A 27,900-nucleotide genomic window follows, 5' to 3' on the forward strand; every position below is an offset into this window, starting at 1 on the left:
AGGCTCTCAGAATGCGGGCCCCCTGGTCCCACTAGAAGGCAGTGGTTGGTTCTTAAAGATTCTGGAGGTTTTTAGTTGCCCTCTTTGACAAAAAATTGGTTTGGGAGGTAGTCTGGGGTCCATTTTGCATTCTAATCTGTGTGCCTTTTAAATTTTGGGCAGTTTATTCATGGGGGTTTCTTCACTTCGCTCCCAGGGAGAATTGGACCAGGAACGGCTCACCAGGCAGCAGGAACTCACAGCCTTATACCAGATGCAGCACCTCCAGTACCAGCAGTTCCTCCTACAGTAAGAGCAGGGATGCGGGTGCTGGACTGAGTTTCTTGAAGGGGTCTGGTCTGAGTCATCTTGTACAATGGAGAGCTAAAGGCTTCTACTGAGCTACTTCATTGTCTAGCTATAGCCATGACAGCTTACCATGTACATTCTATATATAGTCTTTTTATTTTTATTATTATTTTTTAAGACTTATTTATGTATTTTTGGAACGGTCAGATATACAGAGAAGAGGAGAGACAGAGAGAAAGAGCTTCCATCCGTTGGTTCACTCCCCCAGTGGCCGTGATGGCCAGAGCTGAGCCAATCTGGAGCCAGGAGCGTCCTCCGGGTCTCCTACACGGTACAGGGTTCCAAGTCGTTGGGCCGTCCTCGACTGCTCTCCCAGGCCACAAGCAGGGAGCTGGATGGGAATTAGAGCAGCTGGCACACAAACAGGTGTCTATATGGGGTTCTGGTGCATGCGAGGCGAGGATTTTGGCCACTGGGCTACTGCCCCAAGCCCAATTATAGTCTTGAAATACCACAGATTTGCAGAAGTTAATATGTGATTATAATTTGCAAGCTCTGTAGTTACTAAAGAAAGAGCAAGGAAATATTTGAAAAACTTGAGTGTGAGCCCTTTTATTTAAAAAAAATATATTTTATTTTTGTTGATGTTTACATAGTTGAGCAGGATGCCTGCACATGTGGACCACTGATTAGTGTGGAAGGCTCAAGGAATAGGAGAAAGTGTATGATACAATTGTTTCCAATTTTCTTTTTCTTCTTCCCATATCTGGGGGAAGAAAGGAGAGAAGGGTAGAAGTTGCACCCAGCATCCTAACCGCATCAGTACTCAGGGATGGACAGTGGCCACCTGATGTTATCCCAAGTCCCTGATGTGGTACATGCTCCAAGGGTACTGTTCATGTGCTTTTGATAGTTCTGCAATAGTGTTCATCTTGCCGATCCAAGGATGAGAAAATCCTTCCAAGGTCCATAGTCCACCTTAGAATTTCTGTTCACCCAGGTATTTGCTGTCAACAGTTTGTCCTGTCCTCTGTGTACGAGATGTCCTCTGCAGGCCTCAGTGAATTGAATTGCTGTGTCCCCTATGTGCACCTGGGCATGTCTCCACTGCTTAGGCCGCAGCACCAGTCTTCTGGAGGGTAGCCTGCTGGTCTGGGATCCTGTTCGTCCACCTGGAACTCCAGAGCCAGAACTCCACCAACAGCCCAGTCCACCAGCATGCCAACCAGGCACCCTAACAGACCCCTCCCTGCTTCCCGCCGTCTGCCTGGGACGCAAACATGGGGGAGTTCCCAGGCCCCCGAGGTTGCCTAGGTACTGCCTAAGCAGAAAGATGGTGCCTAGCTTTTTTTTTTTTTTCTTCTAGATTTTGTTTTTATTAGAAAGTCAGAGAAGGAGAAGAAACAGAGTTCTTCTATCTCTTGGTTCCCTGTCCCAAATTAATGTACATAGTGGGTAGAGCTGAACCTATCTGAAGCCAGGAGGCAGAGGCTTCTTCCAGGACTCCCACTTTTGTCAGGACCCAGAGGCCGGAGCCATCTGTAACCACTTCCCTGGGCCATCAGCAGGGAGCTGGAGTAGAAATGGAGGTTCAGAATATGAATCAGTGACCATAGAGGATACTGACACTGCAAGTGGAGAGGCTAGGGAAACTACAGCTTGGTGCTGGCCCTGAAGGGCTGGCTTTGAGTCCCACAGGGAAAAAAACCATAGATGAGGAGGTGCCAGAGAAGTTAAATGTTCGTATTGCCAGGACTGGTGTGTTGTGGCAGAGTCACTTAGCGTGGGAAGAGGCAGGATGTGAGGTTGATGAAGATGTCTGGGAGGCCAGATCCCCCTGCCTCCTGTGTCTGTCAGGATTGTGACGCTGCAGCACAAAGCGCCCATTTGTGTGCACATCTGCATGGTGGTCTTCGCCTTAGAGTGAGTTGTTAGTCTGTGTGACCCATAAAACTGAAAATATTTCCTCCACAGCCATTTTCAGGGAAAATTTGTCTACCTCTGACTTAGAAAAGAGTTCCTAAAGTTTTCCAAGTTTGAACATAAGTTTCGGATTTTTTTTTTTAATAAATTTCACAAGTAACTATCATTCACAAAGTTTGTTTCATGTGGAAATAACTGTTGATCTGATTTTTTAAATATTTTTCTCGTTTCTTGCTGATTTGGGGGCATTTTGTTAATTTTTTGGCTGTTCTTTTTCACTCAGCAACATGCTATCTCTGAGTCTAGATGTTTCTGCAACCAGTTTTAGAACTGTTGTGTAGTCGACTGCTGTGGAGAGTTGTAAACTGTGCTTTATCTGCTGCATCCAGTGGTATACTTTGAGGGAGATGACTGTTGGATTTTTTCTGTAGAAAAGTTTGTCAAAGTCTCATGTCAGCTCAGTGTGGATAGGCGGGTTATTCCTTTCTTGTTTGTTTTTGAAGACAACAGTATGCGCAGGTCGTGGCTCAGCAGCAGAAAGCAGCCGTGTCTTCGCAGCAACAGCAGCAGTTGGCCCTGCTTTTGCAGCAGTTCCAGGCACTGAAGATGAGGTCGGTGGTCTTCCCTTCCATACCTCAGAGCACGTGTACGTGTGAGAGAGAGAGAGAGGGAGGGACAGAGAGACAGACAAGAAAGTAAATTCAATATAATGTGGTTTCTGGCCTCACAAATAACCCTGCATATCTGTGTTGTAAGAACAACATAGTTTACCAAAAAAAGCCTGTTTGGGTGGTGGTAGTATTTGCATGATCATAAGGGATAAATTTAGAATAATAACCTGAGAATAAGGAAAAGAAAAAGAATACGGGCTCATAGAACTTGAAAGAAAAATGAAAATGCAGGCCAGAATTTTAATTTTTTCTCTGTGGTTTATCGAGAAGCATATTAGTAGCACTACACAGGGTTAGAAGTCTTGAATTGATGCTGTTTCAAGCTGCCCTTTATTCAGGGCAGAGTTGTCTTAGCTCCTAAAAGATTATTCATAAGTATGTCTCACACATCTCACTGTTCATGTGAATGAAAGCCAATCCCATTTCTCTTTTGAGTCTTAATTTATGCTCTGAGGGAAGCCGATAAGATGGAGGGGACTCCGTGTGCAGATGTGCACACCTGTACTCTGAGGCTGAAGGTCTTGGTTAGGGTAATGCATGGAACCTTCTGAGCGGAGACAAAGTGCAGGCCATGGGCCATGCAGCATTACAGCTCACCTTGCTGGCTTCTGGAGAGGGTGTGTGTGTGTGTGTGTGTGTGTGTGTGTGTGTGTGTGTGTGCATTACAGCTCACCTTGCTGGCTTCTGGAGAGGGTGTGTGTGTGTGTGTGTGTGTGTGTGTGTGTGTGTGTGTAGGGAGTTGATGCCTGCATCACAGGCAAGTCATTATCTGCTAATACCAGGAAGGGTTCTAGAAATGGGATTGTTGTGTCTGATACCTTATTGCTTTGCTAATTTTAGGTTTTAGTCAAAACAGTGAAGGGCTTTTTTAGCCAACTAACCTAGAATACCTAAGTCTTGCAATCCCTCTTTATATTAATTTTGCAAACGGTAAGAACAAGTTAATTTTTCTATTTCCCTTTTGCAGAATATCTGATCAGAACATCATTCCCTCAGTCACTAGGTCTGTGTCTGTGCCAGATACTGGCTCAATCTGGGAGCTCCAACCAGCAGCCTCGCAGCCCACAGGTACAGATTCACAGTGGTCTTGGTCTGCAGTGCAACTCCAGGGATTGAGAGTAGGGATTTGATAATTCAGTTTTTGAAAAAATGTTTTGGGTGAGTGTTGGCGCAGTGATTAAGACCCTTCTTGGGCCAGCCTTTATCCCGTGCTGGAATCCCTGATTCGAGTCCTGGTCCTGCTTGCAAGTCAGCTTCCTGCTCATGTGCACCCAGGGGGTCAACTGGTGGGACTGAAGTGCTTGGCTCTGCCATCTCTGGGGACCACATCCGGTTGAGTTCTTGATGCCCTACTTCAGCCTTTCACAGTCCTGCCAGTGCGGGTATCTGAGGAACCAAGTACAGGGGAATCTGCTTGCTCTTGCAAATAAGTAAAAGAAACAAAAATTTAAAATAAAGAATTAATTTTTATTTTATTTTTTTATTTTATTTTTTTTTTTTTTAAGATTTATTCATTTTATTACAGCCAGATATACACAGAGGAGGAGAGACAGAGAGGAAGATCTTCCGTCCGATGATTCACTCCCCTAGTGACCACAACGGCCGGTGCTGATATACATAGCACTGATCCTGAGCTTTGATTTCTTAAGCCACAATTTTTTGTCTGTCTGTTTGTTTTTAAGATTTTTATTTTATTTTTATTAAAAAGTCAGATGTATAGAGAGGTGGAGAGACAGAGAGGAAGATCTTCCATCCGATGATTCACTCCCCTAGTGACCACAACGGCCGGTGCTGTGCCAATCCAGTGCCGGGAACCAGGAACCTCCTCCGGGTTTCCCACACGGGTGTAGCGTCCCAAATCTTTGGGCCATCCTCAATTGCCCTTCCAGGCCACAAGCAGGGAGCTGGATGGGAAGTGGAGCAGTCGGGATTAGAACCAGCGCCCCTATGGGATCCTGGGGCATTCAAGGGGAGGACTTTAGCTGCTAGGCCATGCCGCCAGGCCCTGTTTGTTTGTTTTTAAAGAGCCAGGCTGAGGGTGCCTTGGTCGCATTTCAGGTTAGTTCTCCACCTTTAGCATCCCATATGGGAACTTCCAGTCTAGCTTCTCGCTAATGACTTGGGTCCCTGCACCCTTGTGGAAGACCTGCCAGAAACTCCTGGCTGCTGGTTTCTGAATGGCTTAGCTCTGGCTATTGTGGCCATTTGTGGTATTAAATAGTGAATGGAGGATCTCTGTCCCTGTCTCTCTGGAACTCTTTCAAGTTAAAAAAAGAAAAAAAAAAGCTTAAAAAAGAAAGACCATAAGCAAAGTAACAGTGATCTTTCCTTTTGACTCAGTGATTGACAGCATGTAGTATATATTTGCACTTCAAGTACATGGAAATTTTGGAAGGAAAAAGCCTGCTTTCAAGTGAATACCATCTTTCATTCTCTGATTCTTTTGTAGAAAATTAGAAAATTGGAGTTGTGATCTTTAAAGAGTTGTTGCTGGTGAGGGCCCAGTGCAATAGCCTCGTAGCTTAAGCCGTTGTCTTGCATGCCCAGGATCCCATATGGGTGCTGGTTCGTATTCTAGCTGTGCCACTTCCCATCCAGCTCCCTGCCTGTGGCCTGGGACAGCAGCAGAGGATGCCCCAGAGCCCTGGGAACCTGCCTCCACATGGGAGACATGGCGGAAGCTTCTGGCTCCTGGCTTTGGATAAGCTCAGCTCGGGCCATTGCATTTACTTGGGGAGTATACAGAACATCTTTCTCTCTGTCTCTCCTCTGTGTATCTGCCTTTCCAACTTTAAAAAAAAAAAAAAAGTTAAATAAGTGTGGGTTTTTTTTGTTTTTTAAAGGTTTGATATTGGTGAAGGACCTAGTTAGGTTTTTTCGGGTTTTTGTTTTGTTTTGTTTTGTTTTGTTTTGTTTTGTTTTGTTTTTGTAAGATTTGTTTGAAAAGTAGCTTAAGAGAATGTCCCAGATTCCTACTTCACGTCGGAAGGCAGGATCTAGGAACTCCATGCTATCACTCTGTTGGCAGAAACCCAAGTACCTGGATCCAACACTGTTGCCTCTTAATTGCATTAGCAGGAAGCAGCTGAGGGAGCCAGGTGCTCTGACTGGGCGCTGGTGTCCCAGGGCGTGACTGCACCCACTGTGCCATGGTGTCCGCCCCCAAGGAGCTGGTTGGTACCGTGGATAGTCCTTTCCTAAGAAAGGACACTGATGGTGTTTTTCTTGGAGCCGTTGAGATGGTCCGTTAGAGTACTATCGATTCACATACACACTCCAGGTCCTTGACAGTACATTCGTTGGTTTTGTTTGAATTAATTGTTTGCAAATAGCCTGTAATAGGAATGTAGACAACAAAGAATGTTTAGGAGTGTTCTCGGGCACCTGGCCAGCCAGCAGAAGGTGGTTTCAGAAACTTTTGTTGATTTGCACATCGGAACTGCACCATCAGGTCGGCAGACCATAGCCAGCCTTTCCAGAAGCCACTCCAGCTCTGCTGTTTTCTGTAAGTCCAAATACAATATTAACAGCTTTAAAGTGCATAGTGGAGTGGCATTTAATACACAATCAGTGTGCAACTCTGGTTGCTTGGAGTCAGTGTGCAGTAAAAGGCTGTGGCTCCTGGGAGTGCATGGCCTCTGAACTCTGTACTCTGGAGTGAAGAGTCAGTGTTGCCGCATTCTGCCACATGCTCTTGCGAGTGTGAACCTGTCAGGATGGAGCTGTGAAGGGCTCTGCGAGGATGAACGTTTTCCAACAAATCTGTTTGCCTTTTCCTCCTGGGTATTTTAAAGGACACTGCTGGAAACTAAAGCCCCACTACGGTTCAGCGCATTGGTACGCAGCACAGCTGCCTCTCTGAGGCACTTCTTCATTGTGCTAGGTCTGTGACGGCACATGTGAGCTCTGATTTCCTTCTCTCTCTCCCCCTTCCTGCAGTGTGGGAAGGAGGTAGTGTTTGGGATCTTCCCCTGGAGACGCCGGCACCAGGCCCTGCCCTCGAACAGCTTCAGCAGCTGGAGAAGGCCAAAGCTGCCCAGGTGGGAGCTCCAGGCCCTGCACTGTCTGCCCTCTGTGTGCAGGAGACAAGCACTTGCTCTTTGTTCAGTGATCTAGCTAACTCTGCCTTTTCCTTTTAGTTTCCTGATAGTGCATTTGTAGCCTGTCATTATTGTGCCCCTTTCTCACAAAAATGACCTCAGAGCCTGGTGCAGTAGCCTAGCAGCTAAAGTCCTTACCTTGCACACGCTGGGATACCATATGGGCACTGGGTCTAATCCCATTTGCCCCGCTTCCCATCAAGCTCACTGCTTGTAGCTTGAGAAAGCCCTCAAGGATGGCCCAAAGCCTTGGGACACTGCACCGCTTGTGCTTGCGAGGCTGCTGCGCCAGGCCCAGGTCAGAATATCTTAATAATTCAAATACCTATTCTAAACTTGTCTTTTAATTCCATTTTTTCTGCATCCTTTTTGAAATACCTCCATTTTTACTCAGTTTTAGAGGTATGGGAATCAGGTGATGCTTTAGAAAAAAAGCTTTGTCCAAGTGGTGGTGTAATATGCCACCCCGCAACGCCAGCCCCGGGCTGACACTTGCTGAACTGTAGTACTTGAGCAGAAGGTTTGGCAATGGCGAGGTGCAAACAGCAGTTGTGTTTGAAGGTAGTGGCACCAGGAAAGGCTCAATGGCTGAGCTCGGGAGATCTGTCAGGAATGGGTCTGTCTTGGAGCTCTGGTGTTTCTGAGGAGTAGAAGTTGCCAGAGGAGACTGAAGAAGGCACGGTAGTCCCTGCTTGAGGCTCCTTGCATGTTTGCACATTGTCTGCAGGTGAAGAAGGTCAAGTCTGGGAGTGGTTTTTGCGGGCAGGGGCGGAGGAGGGGAATGGAGGTTAGATATTTAAGCTGAGAAACTGGGTGTGAGATTTTCAGGAATATGAAGGGGTAAACTGCAACTGTGAAACTAGGACTAGGGGCTGCGTACTGGAATTGACTAAAATTTAGAAACTATATATGATAAGATGTGCTGTGTCTTCACATTTTTAGGAATTATAAAGGTTTTCAACACGATTAGCCTTATAATATTGTAGTGTTATAGCTATATTGTTAGATGTTCAATTGTATGTAGGAATGAGTAAAGAAATACCACCCCAAGAGAGGTCTGATGTTACCCCAACAGAACTGGGAGGAATGTACAGTCAGCTTAGAGGATCATGGCATGCTTGTGATTCCTATGATGTTACCTAGGCCCTTCTGTCGGGTTCTGGGTGCAGCTGCGGTCCAAGTGACTGAAGAAGAATGCTTGCACATTGTAGCTCCTCCCGTAGCACTGGTTGGTTATTGTGGAGTGCGCAGGTTGGTTTCACGTTTCTAAGCATTGTCTCATATAATGACAGCTGGAACAGGAGAGAAGAGAGGCTGAAATGCGGGCAAAACAGGAAGAGGAAGAGCGAAAGAGGCAAGAGGAGCTGCGAAGACAACAAGAGGAAATCCTTCGGAGACAGCAGGAGGAAGAAAGGAAGAGACGGGAGGAGGAAGAGCTTGCCCGAAGGAAACAGGTACATTTCAGGGTTGTGCTCACTGGTGCTCACGTCACATCTGGTGTTTTTGGCTCTCTGCCCCCATAGTCAACAGCATTGGGAGAGAACCTGTGGCTTCCATACGCACACTATGGAAGGCTATTCTTTCGTCCTAGTGAATTGTCAATTGATTTCCTTTATGTTTCCTGAAATTTTTATTAAGTGATTACATTTCACAGGTTCTCTTCCTGTTACAAACAGTAAGAGTAACTTTGAATTGCAGTGTTAAAAATCAAGTTTTTTGCAGATAACAGGAAAGGAGAAAGAAACCTTCCATCTGCTGGTCACTCCCTGAGTGGTTGCAGTGGCCTGGGGTAGGCCAGGCCACAGCCAGGAACATGGAACTTGAGCGTGTGTCTCCCACATGAGTGGAGGAAGCCCAAGTACTTGGATTCTCTAACCCCTGTTTGTCTGGATCAGGATGGAGCAGCTGGGACTCAGGTTTCGAGATGGGACGCTGACTTAACTGGCTGGGCCACAGTGCTGGCCTATTTAAAACTTTCACAAACCAAATGTACTTTCAGAAAAAAATGTTGGTAATACATATAATCTGTGAAATTTACCGCTTCAAGTATCTGCTTAGTGACAGTAATTACCTCTGGATTGTTGGGCAGCCCTCACCATCCTTCATTTGTACAGTGACCCTTCCAACTGAGATTCCCCTAGTCCGAGAACCTGTAATTCTTGCAATTTTTAGGGATTTGACTACTCTAGGTACTCTGTAGAAATAGCATCACATAATATATAGTTGTCCCTTTTGTGACTGGCTGGCTTATTTTAAATTTGCTTTGTCTTGTAGCATGTGTCAGGATTTCCTTTGCTTTGAAGGCTGCATGCTGTTTTGTTACATGTGTAAGTTAGACTTCTAGAGCTAATGTGGTGGCACAGCAGGTGAATCCCTAGCCCTAGGGGTGCATCCCACATGGACACCAGTTTGTGTCCAGGCTGTTCCACTTCTGATCCAGCTCTCTGCTTAGAGCCTGGGAAGGTCACGAAGGATAGCCCAAGTCCTTGGGCCCCTGTACCCGTTGGAGACCTGGTAGAAGCTGTGGTGTCCCAGCGTCACATCAGCTTAGCTCTGGGCACAGCAGCCATGTGGGTGGGGAAGCAGCAGATTTCTTCTCCTCTCTCTGTAAAATCTTGTCATTGTTTTCTAAATGTAGTGTAACAATTATTTATATTGTGTTTGCATTAGATTAGGTGTCATAAATCATCTGGAGATGATTTTAAGTGTGAGTAGGATATGCATAGTTTATATGCAAATACTATACCATTTGATATGAGGGACTTGAGCATAAATGTAGCTTACCGCTCTTTGGTCCCTGAGCATACCAAGGGACAACTGTATACATGGGCCAGTCTACATAATTATATTTGCCTACCAAAATAAAATTTTATATTATGGATAAATAATAATAATTTACCCACTTTCCTATTAGGGCATTAGAACTATTTTCTCACGATTATCTGAGTGCATATTTAAAAGAATCCTATATCTAAGCGCTTGCTTAAGTGTTTATAACCAGTGAAGCTTAGTTTGTACACTTTTTTACTTTTTTTAAAGGTTTATTTATTTTTATTGGGAAGTCAGATACACAGAAAAGAGGAGAAACAGAGAGGAAGATCTCCAGCCTACTGGTTCTCCCCAAGTGACTGCAATGTCTGGAGTTGATTCAAAGACAGGAGATAGGAGCTCTTCCGGGTCTCCCATGCAGGAGCAGGGTCCCAAGGCTTTGGGCCGTCCTCGACTGCTTTCCCAGGCCACAAGCAGGGAGCTGGATGGGAAGCGGGGCAGCCGGGATTAGAACTCTTGCGCCCATATGGGATCCTAGTGCATGCAAGGCAAGGACTTTAGCTGCAAGGGTACCGCACAGGGCCCTCACCTTTTTATGTTTTGGGGACTTTTTTGTGTCTGTTTTGGTAACTCACCACCCATCTTTCTTTTGGGTTTCTCATTAGTTCCGGTAGAAATCTAGAATCCACTCTGTAATAGTTGAAGAACCATCTACTTACCATGCATTTCTTCCTGTTGGCCCCAGGAGCGTCTATTCGAAAAATAGAAGGGCCTAGGCTGAGATGATATGAGAGCTACTGGAATTTCTCTTTTACATTTATTTATTTTTATTTGGAAGACAGATTTTACAGAGCCAGTGATCTTCTATCCACTGGTTCACTTCCCAAGTGGCCGCAACAGGCACAGCTGAGCTGATCTGAAGCTGGGAACCTGGAGCTTTTTCCAGGTGTCCCACATGGGTACAGGGGCCCAAGGATTTGAGGTTGCTATGCAGGGAGCTGGATGCGAAGTGGAACAGCTGGGCCATGAGCCACAGCCCATATGGGATGTCAGCATTAGATCAGCTTGCAATGCTTCTGTGCAGCTCTGGAATTTCTTAGTCGCACTTCATATCAGTATAAGTTGGTTCTAACAAGAATTGCACTACAAAAATTTGTTTTCCTTTTCTGTTGTTCAGCGTATCCTAAATGATTTCGACAGGGCTGAAGTGTTTGTGAGCCTAAAAATATCATCAGGACTCTTGTTCTTCAGGATGTGTTCTAGGATGCGTGGCTTTCCTTGCTCGGGAGAAGTCCTTCTCCCCAGGAATTGGACGTGCTGTTGAGTTGACTTTTATAGGCCACAGGTTCCCAGTTGACGTGAATTTGCTAACAGTGCCAGTGGAGAAACCAAAGGCCATGTGCTGATTACTCTCTTTTTTCTTTTTTTTTTTTTTTTAAGATTTATTTATTTTTATTGCAAAGTCAGATATACAGAGAGGAGAGACAGAGAGGAAGATCTTCCGTCCGATGATTCACTCCCCAAGTGACCACAACGGCCGGTTCTGTGCCAATCCAATGCCGGGAACCTGGATCCTCCTCCGGGTCTCCCACATGGGTGCAGGGTCCCAAGGCTTTGGGCCGTCCTCAGCTGCTTTCCCAGGCCACAAGCAGGGAGCTGGATGGGAAGTGGAGCTGCCGGGATTAGAACCCTGGCGCCCATATGGGATCCCAGCGTGTTTAAGGTGAGGACTTTAGCTGCTAGGCCACACCGCCAGGCCCCTGTTTGCTCTTTCTGGGTTGACCGATTAATAATGTGGCCAACATAGAAACCAGAATAGATTTCAGAGCGTGTTGCAATATACTAGTGTTTTCGGTAGATTTGTTTTGCTCTCATTGTGCCACTTTCCCATCAGGCACATTGTATTCTCAGTCCTGCCAGTGTACCTTCGTACTTACCGTGAATGGAGCTTGTAGGTTTGGAACTTTGTCGGCACTTTTCTGTTCAGGAAGAAGCTCTGCGGCGCCAGCGGGAACAAGAAATTGCATTAAGGCGACAGCGAGAAGAGGAAGAAAGAAAGCAACAAGAAGAAGCTCTCAGAAGACTGGAGGAAAGGAGAAGAGAAGAGGAAGAAAGGCGGAAGCAGGAAGAGTTGTTACGCAAGCAGGTGATGAGCCTTGTCGTTGGTGCTCTGAAGCATGGGACTTGAGATGAAGAGAGTGTTGAGGGCTGTTGTGGCACAGCACATCTCTGTCGGTGCGATGGGAGGCTGGCAGCTTTGTTCCTTCTTCAGCTCTCACACGTACAATCAGTTGTTATTGAGGTTGGGCGATTTGTGGGAGTTTGTTGTACATTTTTGTTCACTGTATGTTAAGTCTGAAATTTGGTAACACATGTTGCTTAGAGTGGTTAGGTCTTTGCAGGCCTTCCTGTCTGCAGCGACTTTTCCAACTTGGCCCGTTTGTGATGACCTTGGTGGTGTTAGTGTCGGGCAGTACACTGTTGATAACCTCGCTCTTGGCGTTTGTCTAGAGGCTTTCTCCTAGAGAGGCTGGGTTGCAGGTGTTTGAGAGGAGGGTCGCAGGGGCAGCATGACAATTCCCTAGCCTCATACTTAGCCAGGGTACGCACTGCTGTCAACTGGTGGCGGAGCCACCACCCTGGGCATAGAAATTGCTTGTTTTTGCCACGTTCTAGGTTGAAATATTTTTAGAAACCTTTCTGCCAGGGGTATATGGTTTTCAGATTCAGCTGTGCAGTGATAACACTCTGTGCTTATGTGTTTGCTGAATAACATTTAACTAGATGCTAGTGATTACACTTGTTTCCTGGTGCAATTCAAGACTCTAGGGCAGTGCTTCCCTGCTCAGGAAGCTAACCAACTAGGGGGAGGTGAATATACAGTATTCTTTGGGCTGCCAAGTCAGTGTGCCCCCCTTATAGTCAGTCAGACAAGAGCTGGCGATGTTGCCTGACCTTTCTGGAAGGTCTGTGGTGAGGCTGTTCCCACTCTTACTTCAGTGGCTCTGTGACTCCCTTGGGCTTCAGGGCCATCACATACTTTCATCCCGCCATCACAGGGTGTTGTGTTCATGAGTTCCAGTTTGCTGTTTCCAGTATCACACCATTGTCCACAGCCTGTTACCCGGAAGGGAAGTGGCCTTTCTTGATGGTTTGTTCCTGTTGTCTGAGAAGAGTTTTTGCCGTAGAAGTCTTCTAGCAGACATCCCTCTGATCTCAGTCTGAGCGCATAGCTGCCTCTGGTTGAACTGCAGGTTTCAGAGTGACAGCTAACATTTCACACCTGAGGAGGCAGGAGATGTAGTCTTTAGGGTGCTGGAAAAGTGTGCTTGTTGCACGGGTACGTACAGGAACTACTGCGGGTGCACTGGAGCCAGGTGGAGGAAGGTGGTGAAGAGTGCCGAGGTGAGGCCTACCTCCTGCTCAGAGCGTGGTTGGCCCCTGGCCCAAGGTGTGGAGAGCAAGGGCTGTGTTATGCTCATCAAAGACTTAGCTACCTCAGCAGAGAGCCTCTGCAAAGGGAAAGACGATGTCATAGTAATTCAGGGAGGGTTCTGGAAGCAAAGTGATGTGAATTTTAGGGAAAATTCCAGAAGGAAAGTGAACTAGAGGAGAGATGTTTCAGTGGAGCTGCTGGCCACAGGTCCAAGCCACGGTTGGCAGTAAGAGGGCTCAAAAGGTTGTCTGGCTTCAGAAGTGCCCGGACTCCCCTGGAAATAGTCTGTCAAAGCTGTGGTGGCTCACCTGCTCGGCACCCTGGAAACTATGTGGCCGCCACTGGTGCGCCACGTGGCCAGTGACCTCCCTGAGGTTGATGGTGAACTGGCTTCAGGTCAGGGCTTTCATCAGGGAGGTTCTCCATGACATCTTTTTAGTGAATTAAAACAGTCCTATAAACATGCCAGGCTCTGTGTCTACTACAGATATATTCTAAATGAAAATTTCTACCTTACGTCAGCATAAGCAGAGTTTATACTTTCTCCATCTTTGAGAGCTGTTGGACAGAAGCCCTCAAGAGAATCAGACTTTAAAGGGTCAGGGAGATGATTTGTTTATCTAAAAGACAAAGAGATAGACTAAGAAATCTTCCATCCACTGGCTCACTCTCCAGATAACTATGTTGGCTGCATCTGGGTCTGGCTGAAGCCAGGCGACTGTAGTGTTCAGCCGACTCTCACATGGATGGCAGGTCCAAGTCCTCAGGGCGTCTTTGGCCGCTTCTCCATTAGCAGGGCGGGTGCTTAATTGGAAGTGGAGTGCCAGGGATTGAATCAGTGTTCCTATGGAATAAACTGTTTTTCTCTGTTCTGTTTTTCCTTCTGGAAAGGAAGAGGAGGCTGCTAAATGGGCACGGGAAGAAGAAGAAGAAGCCCAGCGCCGAATGGAGGAGAATCGGCTGCGAATGGAAGAGGAGGCAGCGCGGCTGCGGCATGAGGAAGAGGAGCGGAAGAGGAAGGAGCTGGAACTGCAGCGGCAGAAGGAGCTGATTCGGCAGCGGCAGCAGCAGCAGCAGCAGGAGGCCCTACGGCGGCTGCAGCAGCAGCAGCAACAGCAGCAGCTGGCCCAAATGAAGGTAGCCCCAATCCCGCCTGTGCAAGAGGTGCTGCCCAGTGCCAGTTAGCGGCGGCCAGTCTCGCGGGCACAGGATTGCCTTGGGTTGCTGGTGCCTTTGTGTCATTTGCCCAGTGGGATGTGCTGCATGTGTTCTGTGTTAGAGAAAAGAAGGGAAGTTAGAAGCTAAGCTGTAGATTAAGCCAGAGCAGTCTGTTCACTCATCTAACTGCGCTCTGCAGACACTGCAGATAGAAGCTGGCCCTTTTGACTCTGAGGGCAAAGCCCCCACCTACAGTACCAACACCCCGACAACTCCAGTTGCATCCAGCTCTCTGCTATTGCACCTGGAGCAGCAGAAGACGACCCAAGTTCTTGGGCCTCCAGATGTGGAGACTCAGAAGAAGCTCCTGGTTTCTCTCTGCCCCCTGTTTTCCTTTTTAACTGAGGGAAAGTGGGTGCTCTTTAAAGATTTTAAATTTGGAATACAATTTACTTCAGGACTAATGATCTCCCACTGAGAAGCAAAATTGCACTTTTTGATAAAAGTACACAGGTGGATTGTTTTGGAGAATGACTCTGGGGTGCCTGTCCCAGGCATTTTTCTGCTAAAGCATTGGGTGCATTCAGAAAATACTCGGAAAATTCTGAAATATTTGGGCCAGCACTGCGGCATGGCAAGCCAAGCCTCTGCCTTTGTTGCTGTCATCCCATATGAGTGCTGGTTCAAGTCCCAGCTATTCCACTTTCCACCCAACGCCCTACTAATACCCTTGGGAAAAAACAGAAGAGGATGGCTCAAGTTCTTGGGCCTCTGCATTCATATTGGAGACCTGGAGTGGGTGTTGTATTCCAGCTTTCAGCCAGCCTCAGCCCCTGCCCCAGCTATAGGCTTTTGGGAGCAAATCTATACATCGGTAATCTGCTTGCTCTTGAACCTGTTCTTTCTCTTTCTGCCTTTTGAATTAAAAAACCACCAACAACAAAAAACTTCACTCAATTATAAGAATCCTTCTCAGCTCACTGTAGTGATGCTTCTGCTTGCTTCTTTCTCTGAAGCCATGTGTTGCTGTAAGTGTGTGCCAGATGTAACATACTTGCCATTCCCAAGTCACAGTTGGGGAAATGAAATAAACCAGTGGAGCGAATAGTATGTGCAGGAAATGCAGTAGGAAATTTGAGTTGGATATTGCATATGACTTGATAGAATCATGGATGTTTAAAACCATTTCCTTATGAACTCTTCATACTTCTCATTTGGTTAGCTTCCCTCATCTTCAACCTGGGGCCAGCAGTCCAGTGCCACAAGCTGTCAGACTCAGGCAACACTGTCACTGGCTGAAATCCAAAAACTGGAAGAAGAACGGGAGCGGCAGGTGCGAGAAGAGGTACATCTTTGAAGTTCAAGTGGTCTGGTCCGCTGGTCTTCCAGAATACCCCCTGTGCCTGGTGGGCTCGGAGTTGCCGTGGTTCTGTGATGTTAATTGTTCGACTTCTTAGCCTATAGGTTTGGTCATTCTAGTAAATATTAGAATGTAGTGAGAATAACATTAACTTTGGACAGCATAGATGTTCAGTTCCCTTAAGCATTTTTATTTAGAAAACAGATTTACAGAGACAGAAGGAACGTTCCACTGGGTCATTCCCCAGATGGACACAAGGGCTGAAGCTGAGCCCATCTGAAGTTGGTAGCCAGCAGATTTTTCCCAGTCTGCCATGTGGGTCCAGGGGCCCAAGAACTTGAGGCATGCTCTGCTGCTTTCCCAGACCATAAACAGGGAGCCGGATTAGAAGTAGAGCAGCCGGGACATGAACCAGCCACCATGCCTGCCGATTTTCTTTCACATTTTTTTATTGTTCTCCAGAATGGAATATGGGACCAGCACAGTGGCATAGTAGGTAAAGTTGCTTCCTGTAGCACCAGCATCCCATGTAGTTGCTGGCCTGAGTGAGTCCCCCTGCCTCGCTAGGAATCCAGCTCCTTGCTAATGTACTTGGGAAAACTGCAGCAAACAGCCCGACTACTTGGGCCCTGCCACCCACGTGGGAGAGTGTGGGAGAGCTCCAGGCCCTGTCTGTTGGGGCCATTGAGGGAGTCAGCCAGTGGACAGAAGATAGATATCTCTCTCCCTGTCACTGCTTCTCAGTCGCTATAATTGTGCATTTCAAATAAATACAGAAAAGAAATGTGCCTGTCTACTAAAAAAAAAAAAAGGAAGAGTATAGGTAAAAGTAAGCGTGGGTTTACAGGTTGGGGAACGGGGAGTATTTGTTGCAGTGGCTTAAGTCATTGTTTGGGACACCTGTGTCTCAAATAGGAGTGTGTTCCTTGAGTTCAGACCATGTCCCTTGCAGTTGCACATCTGGGAGCCTTTGCATGTTTCAAGTCCTGGCTGCTCTGCTTCCAGTCCAGCTCCCTGCTAATGTGCTTGGCAAGACAGGAGACGACTTGGACCTCTGCCACCCACACAGGGGACTGGAATGACTGTCTTGCCTCCTGGCTTCAGCCTGGGCCAGACCTGGCTGCTGTAGCCATTCGAGAAATGAGCCAATAGAGAGACAATCTCCTCTCTCCTTTTTGCCCTCTTCTCCCTGCCTTTCACATGTATTTAAAAAAAAAGAAATTTAAAGCTACCTTGCTTTTCCCTTTCTGTTTCCACTGAAATCTGTGTATTTGTTGTAATAGTTGGCTTTCATCGATAAGCTCATGTCTGATGTTAAGTTATGCCAGACTGTTCCTAGTTACAGGCAAGGCTCATGCAGAGCTGATGGGAGATCTGTCATGTAGAGGCCTCTGGCCAAGTTGTTCTGCTTGAGGGGAGTCCCCATCTGGTTTGTCGGTGCCCACGGACCTACTCTCTTGCACTGCTTGTTCAGCTCCGTCGTGAAATAACCTGCCAGTCTGGTCCGACCTCTCCTGACAGGACTCGGGGAGTTTTTGATGGGGTAACCGGAAGAGCTGCGCAGTGTGGTGAGGCAGGCTCCAGACTCTGCATTTCAGACTCTCAACCTCTCTTGTCTTCTGATTCCTGAGGTGGCTTTTCTTTCGTTTCTATTTATTGGTTATGATTATGGTTATTTATCAACTTTCCAACTCTGTTTATTTAAAAATCACATTTATTTGAAAGGGGTAGTGTCATGGGTAGACGGGAATGAGAAAATAGAAGTCTTCCATCCATTGGTTCTTGCCCAGATGCCTGCAGCATCCAGCGCTGGGCCAGACCAAAGCAGGAGCTGTATACTGGTCTTCATCTCCTGTTGACTTCGTCGACACACGACCCGGGAGCTGGATCAGAAGCTGAGTAGTTCAGACTCGATGTGACACTCAGCTGTGGGATGCTGACATACAAGTGGCAGCCTAACCACTGCACCACACTGCTGCCCCCTACGTTGCAGCTGTCAAGTTCTAATGTCGTTTTGGTGGGACTTTGGAAAGTATAAACATGTTTCTCTTCTGTGCTTAACTGAAGGCCTGCTGAACTTTAAAAGCCATTCTGCTTCAGATTTTTTTTTTATATACCTCTGGCGATTTACATCTTTGGAGCAAAACAAATAACCTCATCATGTTGTTAGCGCTCTGGAGTGTGAATTGTTAGTGGAGATCATGGCCCATAGTGCCTGCTTCTCTTTTCCCGCAACAGCAACGGCGACAGCAGAGGGAGTTGATGAAAGCCCTCCAGCAGCAGCAGCAGCAGCAGCAGCAGAAGCTCTCAGGCTGGGGCAACGTCAGCAAGCCTGCAGGCACGGCTAAGTCACTGCTGGAGATCCAGCAGGAGGAAGCCAGGCAGATGCAGCAGCAGCAGCAGCAGCAGCAGCAGCAGCAACAGCAGCCACACAGAGCCCGGAATAACACAGTGGGTGCCTGTGCTGGGGCCTGCCCTCTGTGTCTCACTGTTGGAGACTGACCTCTGTTAACAGTGGTCACCACAATCATTTTTTCTCTCTATCTGACAGCATTCCAACCTGCACACCAGCCTTGGAAGTTCTGTTTGGGGCTCCATCAATACTGGTCCTTCTAACCAGTGGGCATCGGACCTGGTCAGTAGCATCTGGAGTAATGCTGACTCTAAAAACTCCAACATGGGATTCTGGGATGACGCAGTCAAAGAAGTGGGACCCAGGAACTCAGCAAATAAAAACAAAAACGCCAGCGTCAGGTAGGGCTTGGAAGGATCACATTTACACACATCGGTTGGTCGGGAGCTGTTGGTAGGGAAGTGGCAAGTTGGACAAGGCAGTTTAGTTTGTACTTTACTGTTCTCATCTGTGTCGCACAACAAACCGCTAATTACAGTGATTGAGCTCTTCCCATTTGCATGTCTGCGTTGATTTTAGGGGCTTTTTCTATCGCTGAGTGCTTAATCCGTTGTTTGTTGTGTGGTAGCTACTTAACATGCATTAGAAATAACATAATGCTGTCCGAACATTTCTCCAAGATATTCTCTAAAGATCTCGGCATTCCTTCATAAATGCATAAAATTGCTTATGCTACAAATGAGTTACAAATATCTCTGTAATGATCTTAAAACTTTGTTTTTAGGATAAACTAATTGCATTTCATCTTCGTGTTTATTTGCTCTGTTAGTGTGCAGTGTTGTGAAATGAGCGTGGGTTTTAATCTCTAGTGCATGACCTCAGCCCCCAGTACTGCTGCTCATCAGCTGTGTGACCTTGGACAAGAGGGAGCCTCTTTGGGCCTCAGCTCCCTCATTAGTGAAGTGCAAGTAGAGGCACAGCTTCTGGGGTGTCATTGTCAAGGTGACATCAGTGCCCAGGCAGGAGTACTGGATGTGCCTGGCACATAGTAACTGCTTAGGACATGGTGGTGGTGTCAGGTCACTGCTTCTGTGGTGGACAAGACATTGCTTATTTGTTAGCTTATCGAACACCTTTGTCAGGCACTGAGCTCTAGGTCTATGTGTAACTCGGAGAAATGTTGGACCATTTTACAGAGGAGGAAACTGAGGCTTAGCCGAGGTGAGCAGCTCGTGAGAATGCTGGAAGGATTTCACCAGGGTATACTAGTTGAGGCTAGAATTCTCAGCAGTATCCAGTCTAGATATTTAATTTATTTTCTTTTTTGGAGCCACACAGTGGATTACTGGATAGCCATCCTGGGTTACCAAAACATTATCCATTTATGGTGTTGTAATTTATTCTGTAATAAGTTTCTGGGACTATAATATCGTCCTATTGTTTTGCTTTAGTAAATCTGTAGGTGTGTCTAACCGGCAGAATAAGAAAGTAGAAGAAGAAGAAAAGTTGCTGAAGCTCTTTCAGGGAGTAAATAAAGCCCAAGATGGATTTACCCAGTGGTGTGAACAGATGCTTCATGCCCTTAATACGGCAAATAACTTGGATGGTAAGAATCGGGGAGGGAAGCCCAGCATGTGAATGTCAGAGAGGACCCGCGAGACGGGAAGCAGGAGGTGAAGCCTGAGTGGAGCCAGTGCTGAACCTGCCATGAGAACCTGACTCTTTAATATCGTTACTTGTGAGAAAAATCCCATGAAGTAACTGCCATTTTAGGCTGGCTTGCTGATGGACAGGACAGTCTGTGCTGCTCATCTTATTGAGGACTTTGGTTACTGTATCAGGTCCAGAACAAGGTGGTAGCCATCATTGCCTTCCTTCCGTTGGGACCAGGGGCTCATGGCAGAGAAGGTGCACTGCTCTCTGTGTGCAATCTAGGCACAATTTTGGAAAACCTTGCTTGCAGTTAGCTGTTTACAAAGAAAGCTGTCTGCCTAACTTGACGTTGAGTGTCTCATCCCACCCATCAATATTTGAACAGAGGCTTGTCAGCTTGTGGTCAAAAGTGGTCCCTTAACTGCCAGGCTGCGTTGAACCAGCACACATTTGACATCGGTTTGAGACCAAAAATCAAAAACAAAGCAATAAAGGGATCAGCACCTTCCTTTGTGGCACTGTACTGATAACTAATGATCTGAAAGGCCACAGAGAACATGCCTGTACGTGAGAGTCCCAGCTGTCACCCATGTGCAAGGCCCTGTCACGAGGTTAGCATGTGACCTCAAGTTAAAGAGACCTTTACGGTGGGTGGTAGAAGTATTACCCCATCTTATGAGTTAGGAATCAGAGGCTCAGAATGGTTAAGCAGCTCATCAAGGTCACACAGCCAGCAGATTTCAGAGTAAGATTTTAAACTCATGTGTAACTCTGATAATTGTGCATTTTATCTGATACCACATTGCTATTATTTTCCGTTTGATCTCTTTTAAAATGTTGTCAGTAGATTGAAAGTTGGAGGTCCAAGTTGTATCTGCCATAATGCTTGGCATCCACTGTGATCATTAATGTTGATTGAATTTAAGAAAAAAAAAGTCCCTCAGTTACTTGGATCCTAGGCGAGTGCAGTGTAACACTTAGTGAAGTTCAACGCACGTGATGTTTGTTTCAGGCAGCAGTGGGTGTTGGGGTTTAACAGTAGCTGCATAGCTTTCAAGTTTCTGTCATTAATGTGTGGATGGGGTGACTATATATTAATAACAGAAGCTGATGTTTGCATTTGTCTGTTTCATGATTTCATTGTTTGTCTTCCCCTCCTATATTGCAGTTCCCACGTTTGTTTCTTTTCTAAAAGAAGTGGACTCTCCCTATGAGGTCCACGATTATATCAGGGCCTACTTAGGGGATACCTCCGAGGCCAAGGAGTTCGCCAAGCAGTTCCTTGAGCGCCGTGCCAAGCAGAAGGCTAGTCAGCAGCGGCAGCAGCAGCAGCCCCAGCAGCCCCAGCAACAGCAGCAGCAGCAGGTATTCAGCTGTAAAGTGGCTCAGTGTACACAGCACTGGGGTTCAGAGGAATGAGAGGGAAAACAGAGAACATTTTTATACATATTATGGTCAAGACTTTAAAATATAGTGACTTCCTGTTCTTAAATTGCATGTGCAAAAGCCTTTGTGAGTCTCCCAAATGGCAGATAGAATCATTCATTCACCGCTAGCCGTGTCAGTCCAGTCCCAATTTTATTGAATCATAAGTTCATCTTAGATTGCATAGTCCAACATCACAGACCCAAATATGTGGCTTTGAGAAGATAAACTTTGCAAGGACCGTCTGAACCCCGTAGAGACAGCACTGCCACCTCTCTGATGGCTCTGCGTTGTTCGTCGGGGTGTAAAAGGTACAGTCAAGTGTTGTTATAGATGAGAGAGTTTTACATTCTAATGTCTTCATGAGACTAGGAGTTGATTGCTCCTAGAGGATTCCCAGAGTTAGGTTCTGTGAGCCTTGATCGGGTCATTTTATCAGGTGATCAGTAATCCTGTTTTGTGTATGCTTCTGTATGAGATATCTTACGTCATATATGCTGAGTCATCACAGGATTTGATCGCTAACACACGCCATAGCTTTCTAGAAGCACCAGAGAGCACTTGATGGAGTGAGGCGTCTGTCGTTGTTCTGTGGCTCACTCTACAAATGACTGCAGTAATTGCTTCTTGGCCTTTTGGCTAAGATCGAGTGTAGTACAAATGCCTGCAGTAGGTGAGACGACCATGGTGAAGCTGGCAGGTGGGAGCTTCTTGCCAGGTGTATGTGTTCCCCTCTCTCCCCAGTGGGTAGCGGAGACTCGAGTATTTGGGCCATCCTGCGCTGGTTTCCTAGGCTGGATCAGAAGTGCTCAGACCAGTGCTTGGAACAGATTCTTATACCACAGGCATTGTTGTAGCACATTCTTGGGCTGTAAAGGAATCAATGAGTACAAGGCTTTAGAATCCAGGTGGGGACATGGGCTGACAGGGATTAATGGAAGGAATGTGAAAGATGGAAACACTGGAATAAAACCAAGAATCGTGTACAAGAGAAAGCATTGCATTGCATACAGATGGTGCCTAGTGAGGCCGCCTCCCCGGAGGTGGCAGCCAGAAGCCTGGGCAGTGTTCGCACACGTACCCACCCTCACACCTCTTCACACACCTATGCACCAGTTTCATTTTGCCACCATGCTTTCTGTCTCTTAAAGATTCATATTGTTTAGTTGAAATGTGGACTGAGAGATCTTCCCTAAATGCCCCAGGATTGGGGCAGCCTTGGGCTGGATCAGAGCCAGGAGCTTTATCTAGATATCTTGCCATGAGTACAAGAGCCAAGCCATTGGACCATCTTCCATTGTTTTTCCCAGGCCATTAGGGAACTAGAAGTTAAGCAGCTAGAACTAGTACCCATAAGGAATGCTGGCAGTGAAGACAGTGGCTTAGCTTGTTATGCCACAACACTGTGCCCTACCATGCTTGCTCTCCACATTCCCTACCTACTACCACCACCCATGTCCTCAACTGATTCACTGGAACACATCCTGCTTTAGAATACATGGCTGTTCTCAGAACGTCAAGTATGTGCAAAGGGCTGGTAGACTAATTCCTAGCCTAACCAGATGGTAGCGAGTCTGTGGATGGTATCATGAGTTCTGAGAGCTTGTGGGATTGCTGATAACAGTGAGTAGTGTGCACACCTTTGATCTTGCTGGGGAATTTACTGCAGCTAATTTGCAACCTGTCCTGTCTGTCCAGGGATGCACAGAGAACAACCTCCTGCTTCGGGTAGGGGAGGGTACACACATTGTCGAGCAGAGGTTTGTTCATGATTATTTGTTGTTTATCTCATTTCTCCGTGGATGGTGCAGGTCCAAGTACACCAGAGGAGTTCTTGGAGTGAGCAGGAAAGCCTTCGTAGGGACATGGAGAGCGTCAGGCACTTGGTGACTGGCCAGCTCTAGATTTCATCACCAGCTGAACTTGCAAAAGGCCTAGTGTTTTCAAACACACGTTTGATACAGGGAGAGCCAGTGAACTGGTTATTTGCTTTGGGCAGGTCCACTGTGTCACCTTGATGCTGTCTTGTTCCACAGGACTCTGTCTGGGGCATGAACCACAGCACACTCCATTCAGTATTTCAGACCAATCAGAGCAACAGCCAGCAATCCAATTTTGAGGCTGTGCAAAGTGGCAAGAAGAAGAAAAAGCAGAAGATGGTGCGAGCAGATCCCAGTTTACTAGGTGAGCAGGCCTGACGTCCCGGGGGAGGGCACACAGCTCATCGTCTGGCTGTCTCCCTGGGGCTGGGATTTTCAAGTGGGAACATACTGCCATAAACTGATCTTTTAACCCGTTCAACATAAGAGCTGGAATTTCCTGGGCACCTCAGTGCCATCAGCTGTGTCTCATGTATAACTGTGACTTGAAGGGGACTTTTAGCTTCCAAGTATCATTTCACATTTAATAATAGGCATTTTGCGGAAGGTCCTTACAGCATAGCTGCCAAAGACTGCTGATGGAGAATAGGACGCATGGTATAGTACCTTAAGTCCTGCTTGGCGTTAGAAGCAGACCGCACAGCCTGCTGGGTGATGTGCACGTTGTATGTCTTCTGGCATGCAGCACTCATTGCTCGTATGTGGTCATGTCACAGCTCCACATGTGAGCAGACCAGGGACTGGAGGATTGAGAATACATCCTTTGGTGTCCCAGGCTCTTGGCAGGGAAGCTCGGGTTTACAGCAGTCTCTTTCCTTCTCATTCTTCCTTGTTAATCACAGCTGTTCTTGTCCAGCAGTAAAAACCAGTATCTTCATTCAAGGCAACTTCCTGGGAAAGCACTGTCTGGGGCTTTGGAAAACTGACAGGAAAGAGGTTTCAGGATAATCTGTCCATGTGTCCTGAATGACCAGACACTCTCACAGGCAGATAACACATCATCTGTGCTTTGTAACTGTAAACGCTGCTGTTTAGAAGCCGTGCTGTTTGTCAAAGGGCAAGGGTGCTGATACAGCACAGTTTGGTATGGGCACTGCAGTGCAGTGCAGACCAGGTGGAAGATGCTGGGGGCCTGCATAAGGCACTGACCCCTGAGCTAGAGAGAAGGGAGTAGGATATTGGGTCTAAAAAGGGGCTAGGATTAACTGAACCAGGAGAGGACTGGGGAGCAGGTGGCTGGTGGTGACATCTGTGGAAGGAAGGAGCTCTGCCAGGGGTGACAACCTGACAGGAAGGAGTCAGGAAGGGTTGCCTGAGAGCCCAGTGACCGACACTGCCCGGGGCAGCGTCCTGCGTCCTGCCCCGTGGGGACATGGCGTGACCGTCACTTGAAGACTACCCTTGGAGCACGTCCCTAAAGCCAGGGCTGGGAGCAAGGCGATCTGGTGATATTCTGGTTCCTTGTCTTGGAAGCTAAAGGTGGTTCAGTGTCCAACCGTCTGTCCATTCGATGGAAATAAGGGACTAGATTTCTGACCACTGGTTCCAGTTGTCTCATCTTTACAATGGGTAGGCATTACACCCTGTCCTGTCTTGGGAATAGAGTTGAAGGAATCCACAGGTCCAAAAGGAGAGGGAAAATAACAGGGTGGAGTGGAGAGCTAGACCCACTAGGGTGTGCTTTGCCGTGGACCATCTTGGAGAGTGCCTGCTAAACTAGGGCTGACTGGTTCTGACACCTGCTGGTTTCCAAAATCTGTCAGTTGATCTGTTCCTTGCAGTGTTGCAGACTGAGACAAAGGAGTAACTGTCCCTCGGGTTCTAATTAGATCTGACAGTGTCCATTCAGGAACATCTCTCATAGAAAAAGAATTTTACTTCTCAAATAAATGGGCAAGTGGCACCCTGGCCTCATTTCAGCTGGTCCAAGTGAACAGCATGTGCTAAACACACCCACAGTGCAACTTCCCCCAGGCTCTTTTCCTGTAAGAGCTCTCTCAAACCTTAGAAAAGTCTTGGAGGTGAGAGTCCATCTTTTAGAGCCAAGCATAGCGGGTTAAACCCTTGCTCGTATTGCTCTCTTTTGCCAGGTGAGGCCAGTGGATGTGCTGGTTCCTGGTGATGGTTAGATGAGATTGTGTCTGCACAGCTGGCTTGGCCATCCCATTCTAGCATCAGATAATCAGCTCTTGGGGTTTTGGGGGGAAGAGGCAGCCACAGACTTCTCCCTCTCTTCGTATAATTATAATAAATTGTTTCTGAATTTTTTTTCCATTTTATTTGAGAGGCAGAGAAGGGGCTGAGGTCATCTTGTTTCCATCATTTCTTCTGTTCCTCCAGCTGTGTGTGAAGGTGGAGTGATAAAATAAGAGTAAGAGTCATAGTTCATCACGAGCGGTTACCTTCAACACGAGAGCACAGAGCCTTCCCTTCACAAGGGTAGGGGTGTCTTGTGGAGGCGAGTTTCTGGGGCAGAACCCTGGGCAGGGCTTGGCCTCCTGGCCTCTCTAGCACTTGGCCTTGTAGGCATTGCACCACAGCCTCCTTGTTTAGTAAATAGGCCAGTTTATTTTTCCAGCTCATATTTTTGAATCGTTTGGTAGGCTGTTTTTATTATATAAGACATTTTTGTTTAATATTGGTACATTTCAATTGCATATCTGAAAATTTGGACACTAAACAACAAAAAAGAGGCTGCAGAGAATGCAGCTAGTGTTAGTAGAACTACTTTTAGATTGGAGAGCCCGGCCTATTTGCCTTTTGGTATTTAAGGAGCAGTTCCAGTAGCTTGGGATTCACTCAGAGCTGCTGACCTGGAATGCTGCAAAGAGACTCACACTCTTCACTAACCTCTGGTTATGGGACGTACTGAGAAACTTGAGGTGACCGTTGGCATTGGGACTCTGAATATCAGCCCTGTCTGTGAGTGTGCTGGTGCCTCCACAGGCCAGTTGAGTTCAGCCAGGTGGCCTTCCTGTTTCAGCTGCCATCATCACAGTGCGTGGTGGCTGGGCGAAAGAATTAAGGCTGCTGCTCCCTACCCCGACTTGGGTTAAAGTGTGCCTCGTGACCGAGCTGGCTATGGCCAGCGGCAGAGCCTGTCCTGGTCAACAGGCTTGAGTCTCTCTCTGCTAAGTTCAACAAGGCAGCATTTGGCAGTTCTTCTAAAGTGGTGATTCCATTTGGGTTTGTTTTTCTCCTGAACTAAAATTTGAGAAAATTGCAGAAACAAAAATCAGTGGTGTGAATCTCCCTGTGGTGGGACGGGGTGCTAGCCTGCTGCCTGGTGCTAGAGGGCGCTCACTGCCAGGTGTGCTTTCCCCATAGGGTTTTCCGTGAACGCCTCCTCAGAGCGACTCAACATGGGTGAAATCGAGACGCTGGACGACTACTGAGCGCCTCCCTCTCCGGGCTGTCCACCTCTGGATGTGGCAGTCACTGTCCCCACCATATGCTCCTCAGCGTCTACAGCCAATCCCGGAACCCGGCATCTCAGGCTCTCTGTTCTAGCCCTCTCTGTCCAAGACCCTTAAACCAGTTGTGTTGGCAAGCACCTCAGGCTGAGGCTGCATGGACTGGACCCTCAGTCTCGGGTGGCAGTTGGGCTTGCTCGTCTGCCAGGCTGACTGGGCGGTGATGCCTGCTGTCTTCCAGATGTGTTGGGATCTGCCAGTAGCAGCTTCTGTCTGTCACTTTCTCCTACTATTTTGTTTTTTGGTTGTTTTGTTTTGTTTTTCTTTCTTTTCCTCCCATAAGGGCAAGAGGTCTAACTGGTGCAATTGTGAAGAGAGAATGGTTAACAGACACTGGCCAGCGACAGACACCCGGCGGACTGTGGCTCCTGTCAGCATCGACTGTGAGAGCTCTCCTGTGGGCAGGCTGCCAACACGTTGGCTCGGGTCAGCGGCGCGCCCGCCTGCTCCTCCTCGGCCTCTTTGCCGAGGCAGGATTTCTGTTCTCTCCGTTAGCTAGTGACTCCAGCAAGCTCACTTCTGCGCTGGCTTTCTCCAACCTGATGGAACAAAGAGAACCCTGTGGCCTGGGAGAGGGACTGATTCTGAATTTTTCTTTCTTAAAAAACTGATTTTTCCCATAAATATTTTTCCTTCCAAGGACTAGGACCAGTTTGTTTCGGGCCCTTCTGAAAATTTGTCTCGTTTAAGAGGCAGCTAGGATCTTTCCCATATGTATGAATTTGTATAATTTCATTTTGGATAGGGATAAACTTATGCTTCCGATAAAAGCTCGGAATTTCATCTGGTTCCTCAGAGTATTGCGTGTGTGTCTTGCTGTGACCCTGAAAAGGTTCTTTTTAAGAGAGATTCCAGGGGGCGAGTTGCTTGCTTTTCTGGAAAGAGAACATGCAGACCTGACCGCCTCTCCAACTTTCGTCCGTGGAAGCCGCTGTCCCTGACAGCTGGGGACTGCAGGAGGCCGGGCTCTGGCCTGCATGCGTGGCCTTCTCACGCCCTTCCGCACTTCAGGTAGCTGTGTACTTGTGCTGTTCGGAGACCAGGCCTCTTCCTGCCGTGTGTGGAGTTCCTGGTCTCAGTGCGGGATGGTGTGGCGGGACCATCAGGCCGCGTGTCCGTGCCAGCTGCTGTAGGGTGTCTGCAGTGCCTGGAGGGGGGTGGCTCTGGAGGCAGTCTGGCCACAGAGATTGTATTGCTTTCTGTTTCTGTTATTTCACCGTCCCCCATCCCCTCTTGGCTTCCCCACCTCGCTCCCCCAGCCATGTACAGTAACTATACAGAGACTGCTACCACCTTGTATATAATTTTTGGATCAAATAGCATGAGGAGGTGAGGACCCATTAACAAATTGGGACTCCTGCTCTCCTTGGCTTTGTAAATTCAAAAGGGGGGGTGGGAAAGAGGGATAGTT

The 27,900-nt window shown here is 47.3% G+C and overlaps 1 protein-coding gene across 1 annotated transcript in view; it reads left to right on the forward strand.

Annotated features, from left to right (window-relative positions):
• Window positions 1-26,856, forward strand: part of GIGYF2 (GRB10 interacting GYF protein 2) — a 106,658-nt gene extending 79,802 nt beyond the window's left edge. Inside the window, exons 16-29 of the mRNA XM_058665117.1 lie at window positions 197-288; window positions 2,715-2,822; window positions 3,850-3,950; window positions 6,822-6,922; window positions 8,275-8,436; window positions 11,739-11,897; window positions 14,079-14,324; window positions 15,568-15,690; window positions 17,944-18,156; window positions 18,257-18,459; window positions 19,510-19,664; window positions 20,880-21,076; window positions 23,173-23,320; window positions 26,344-26,856. Coding sequence (XP_058521100.1) covers window positions 197-288; window positions 2,715-2,822; window positions 3,850-3,950; window positions 6,822-6,922; window positions 8,275-8,436; window positions 11,739-11,897; window positions 14,079-14,324; window positions 15,568-15,690; window positions 17,944-18,156; window positions 18,257-18,459; window positions 19,510-19,664; window positions 20,880-21,076; window positions 23,173-23,320; window positions 26,344-26,411 — 2,076 coding nt within the window. The 3' untranslated portion in view covers window positions 26,412-26,856. The remainder of the gene's footprint in view (window positions 1-196; window positions 289-2,714; window positions 2,823-3,849; window positions 3,951-6,821; window positions 6,923-8,274; window positions 8,437-11,738; window positions 11,898-14,078; window positions 14,325-15,567; window positions 15,691-17,943; window positions 18,157-18,256; window positions 18,460-19,509; window positions 19,665-20,879; window positions 21,077-23,172; window positions 23,321-26,343) is intronic.
• Window positions 26,857-27,900: the final 1,044 nt, after the last annotated feature.

This window comes from Ochotona princeps, chromosome 5, assembly GCF_030435755.1.
Source record: "Ochotona princeps isolate mOchPri1 chromosome 5, mOchPri1.hap1, whole genome shotgun sequence".
Taxonomy (NCBI): domain Eukaryota; kingdom Metazoa; phylum Chordata; class Mammalia; order Lagomorpha; family Ochotonidae; genus Ochotona; species Ochotona princeps.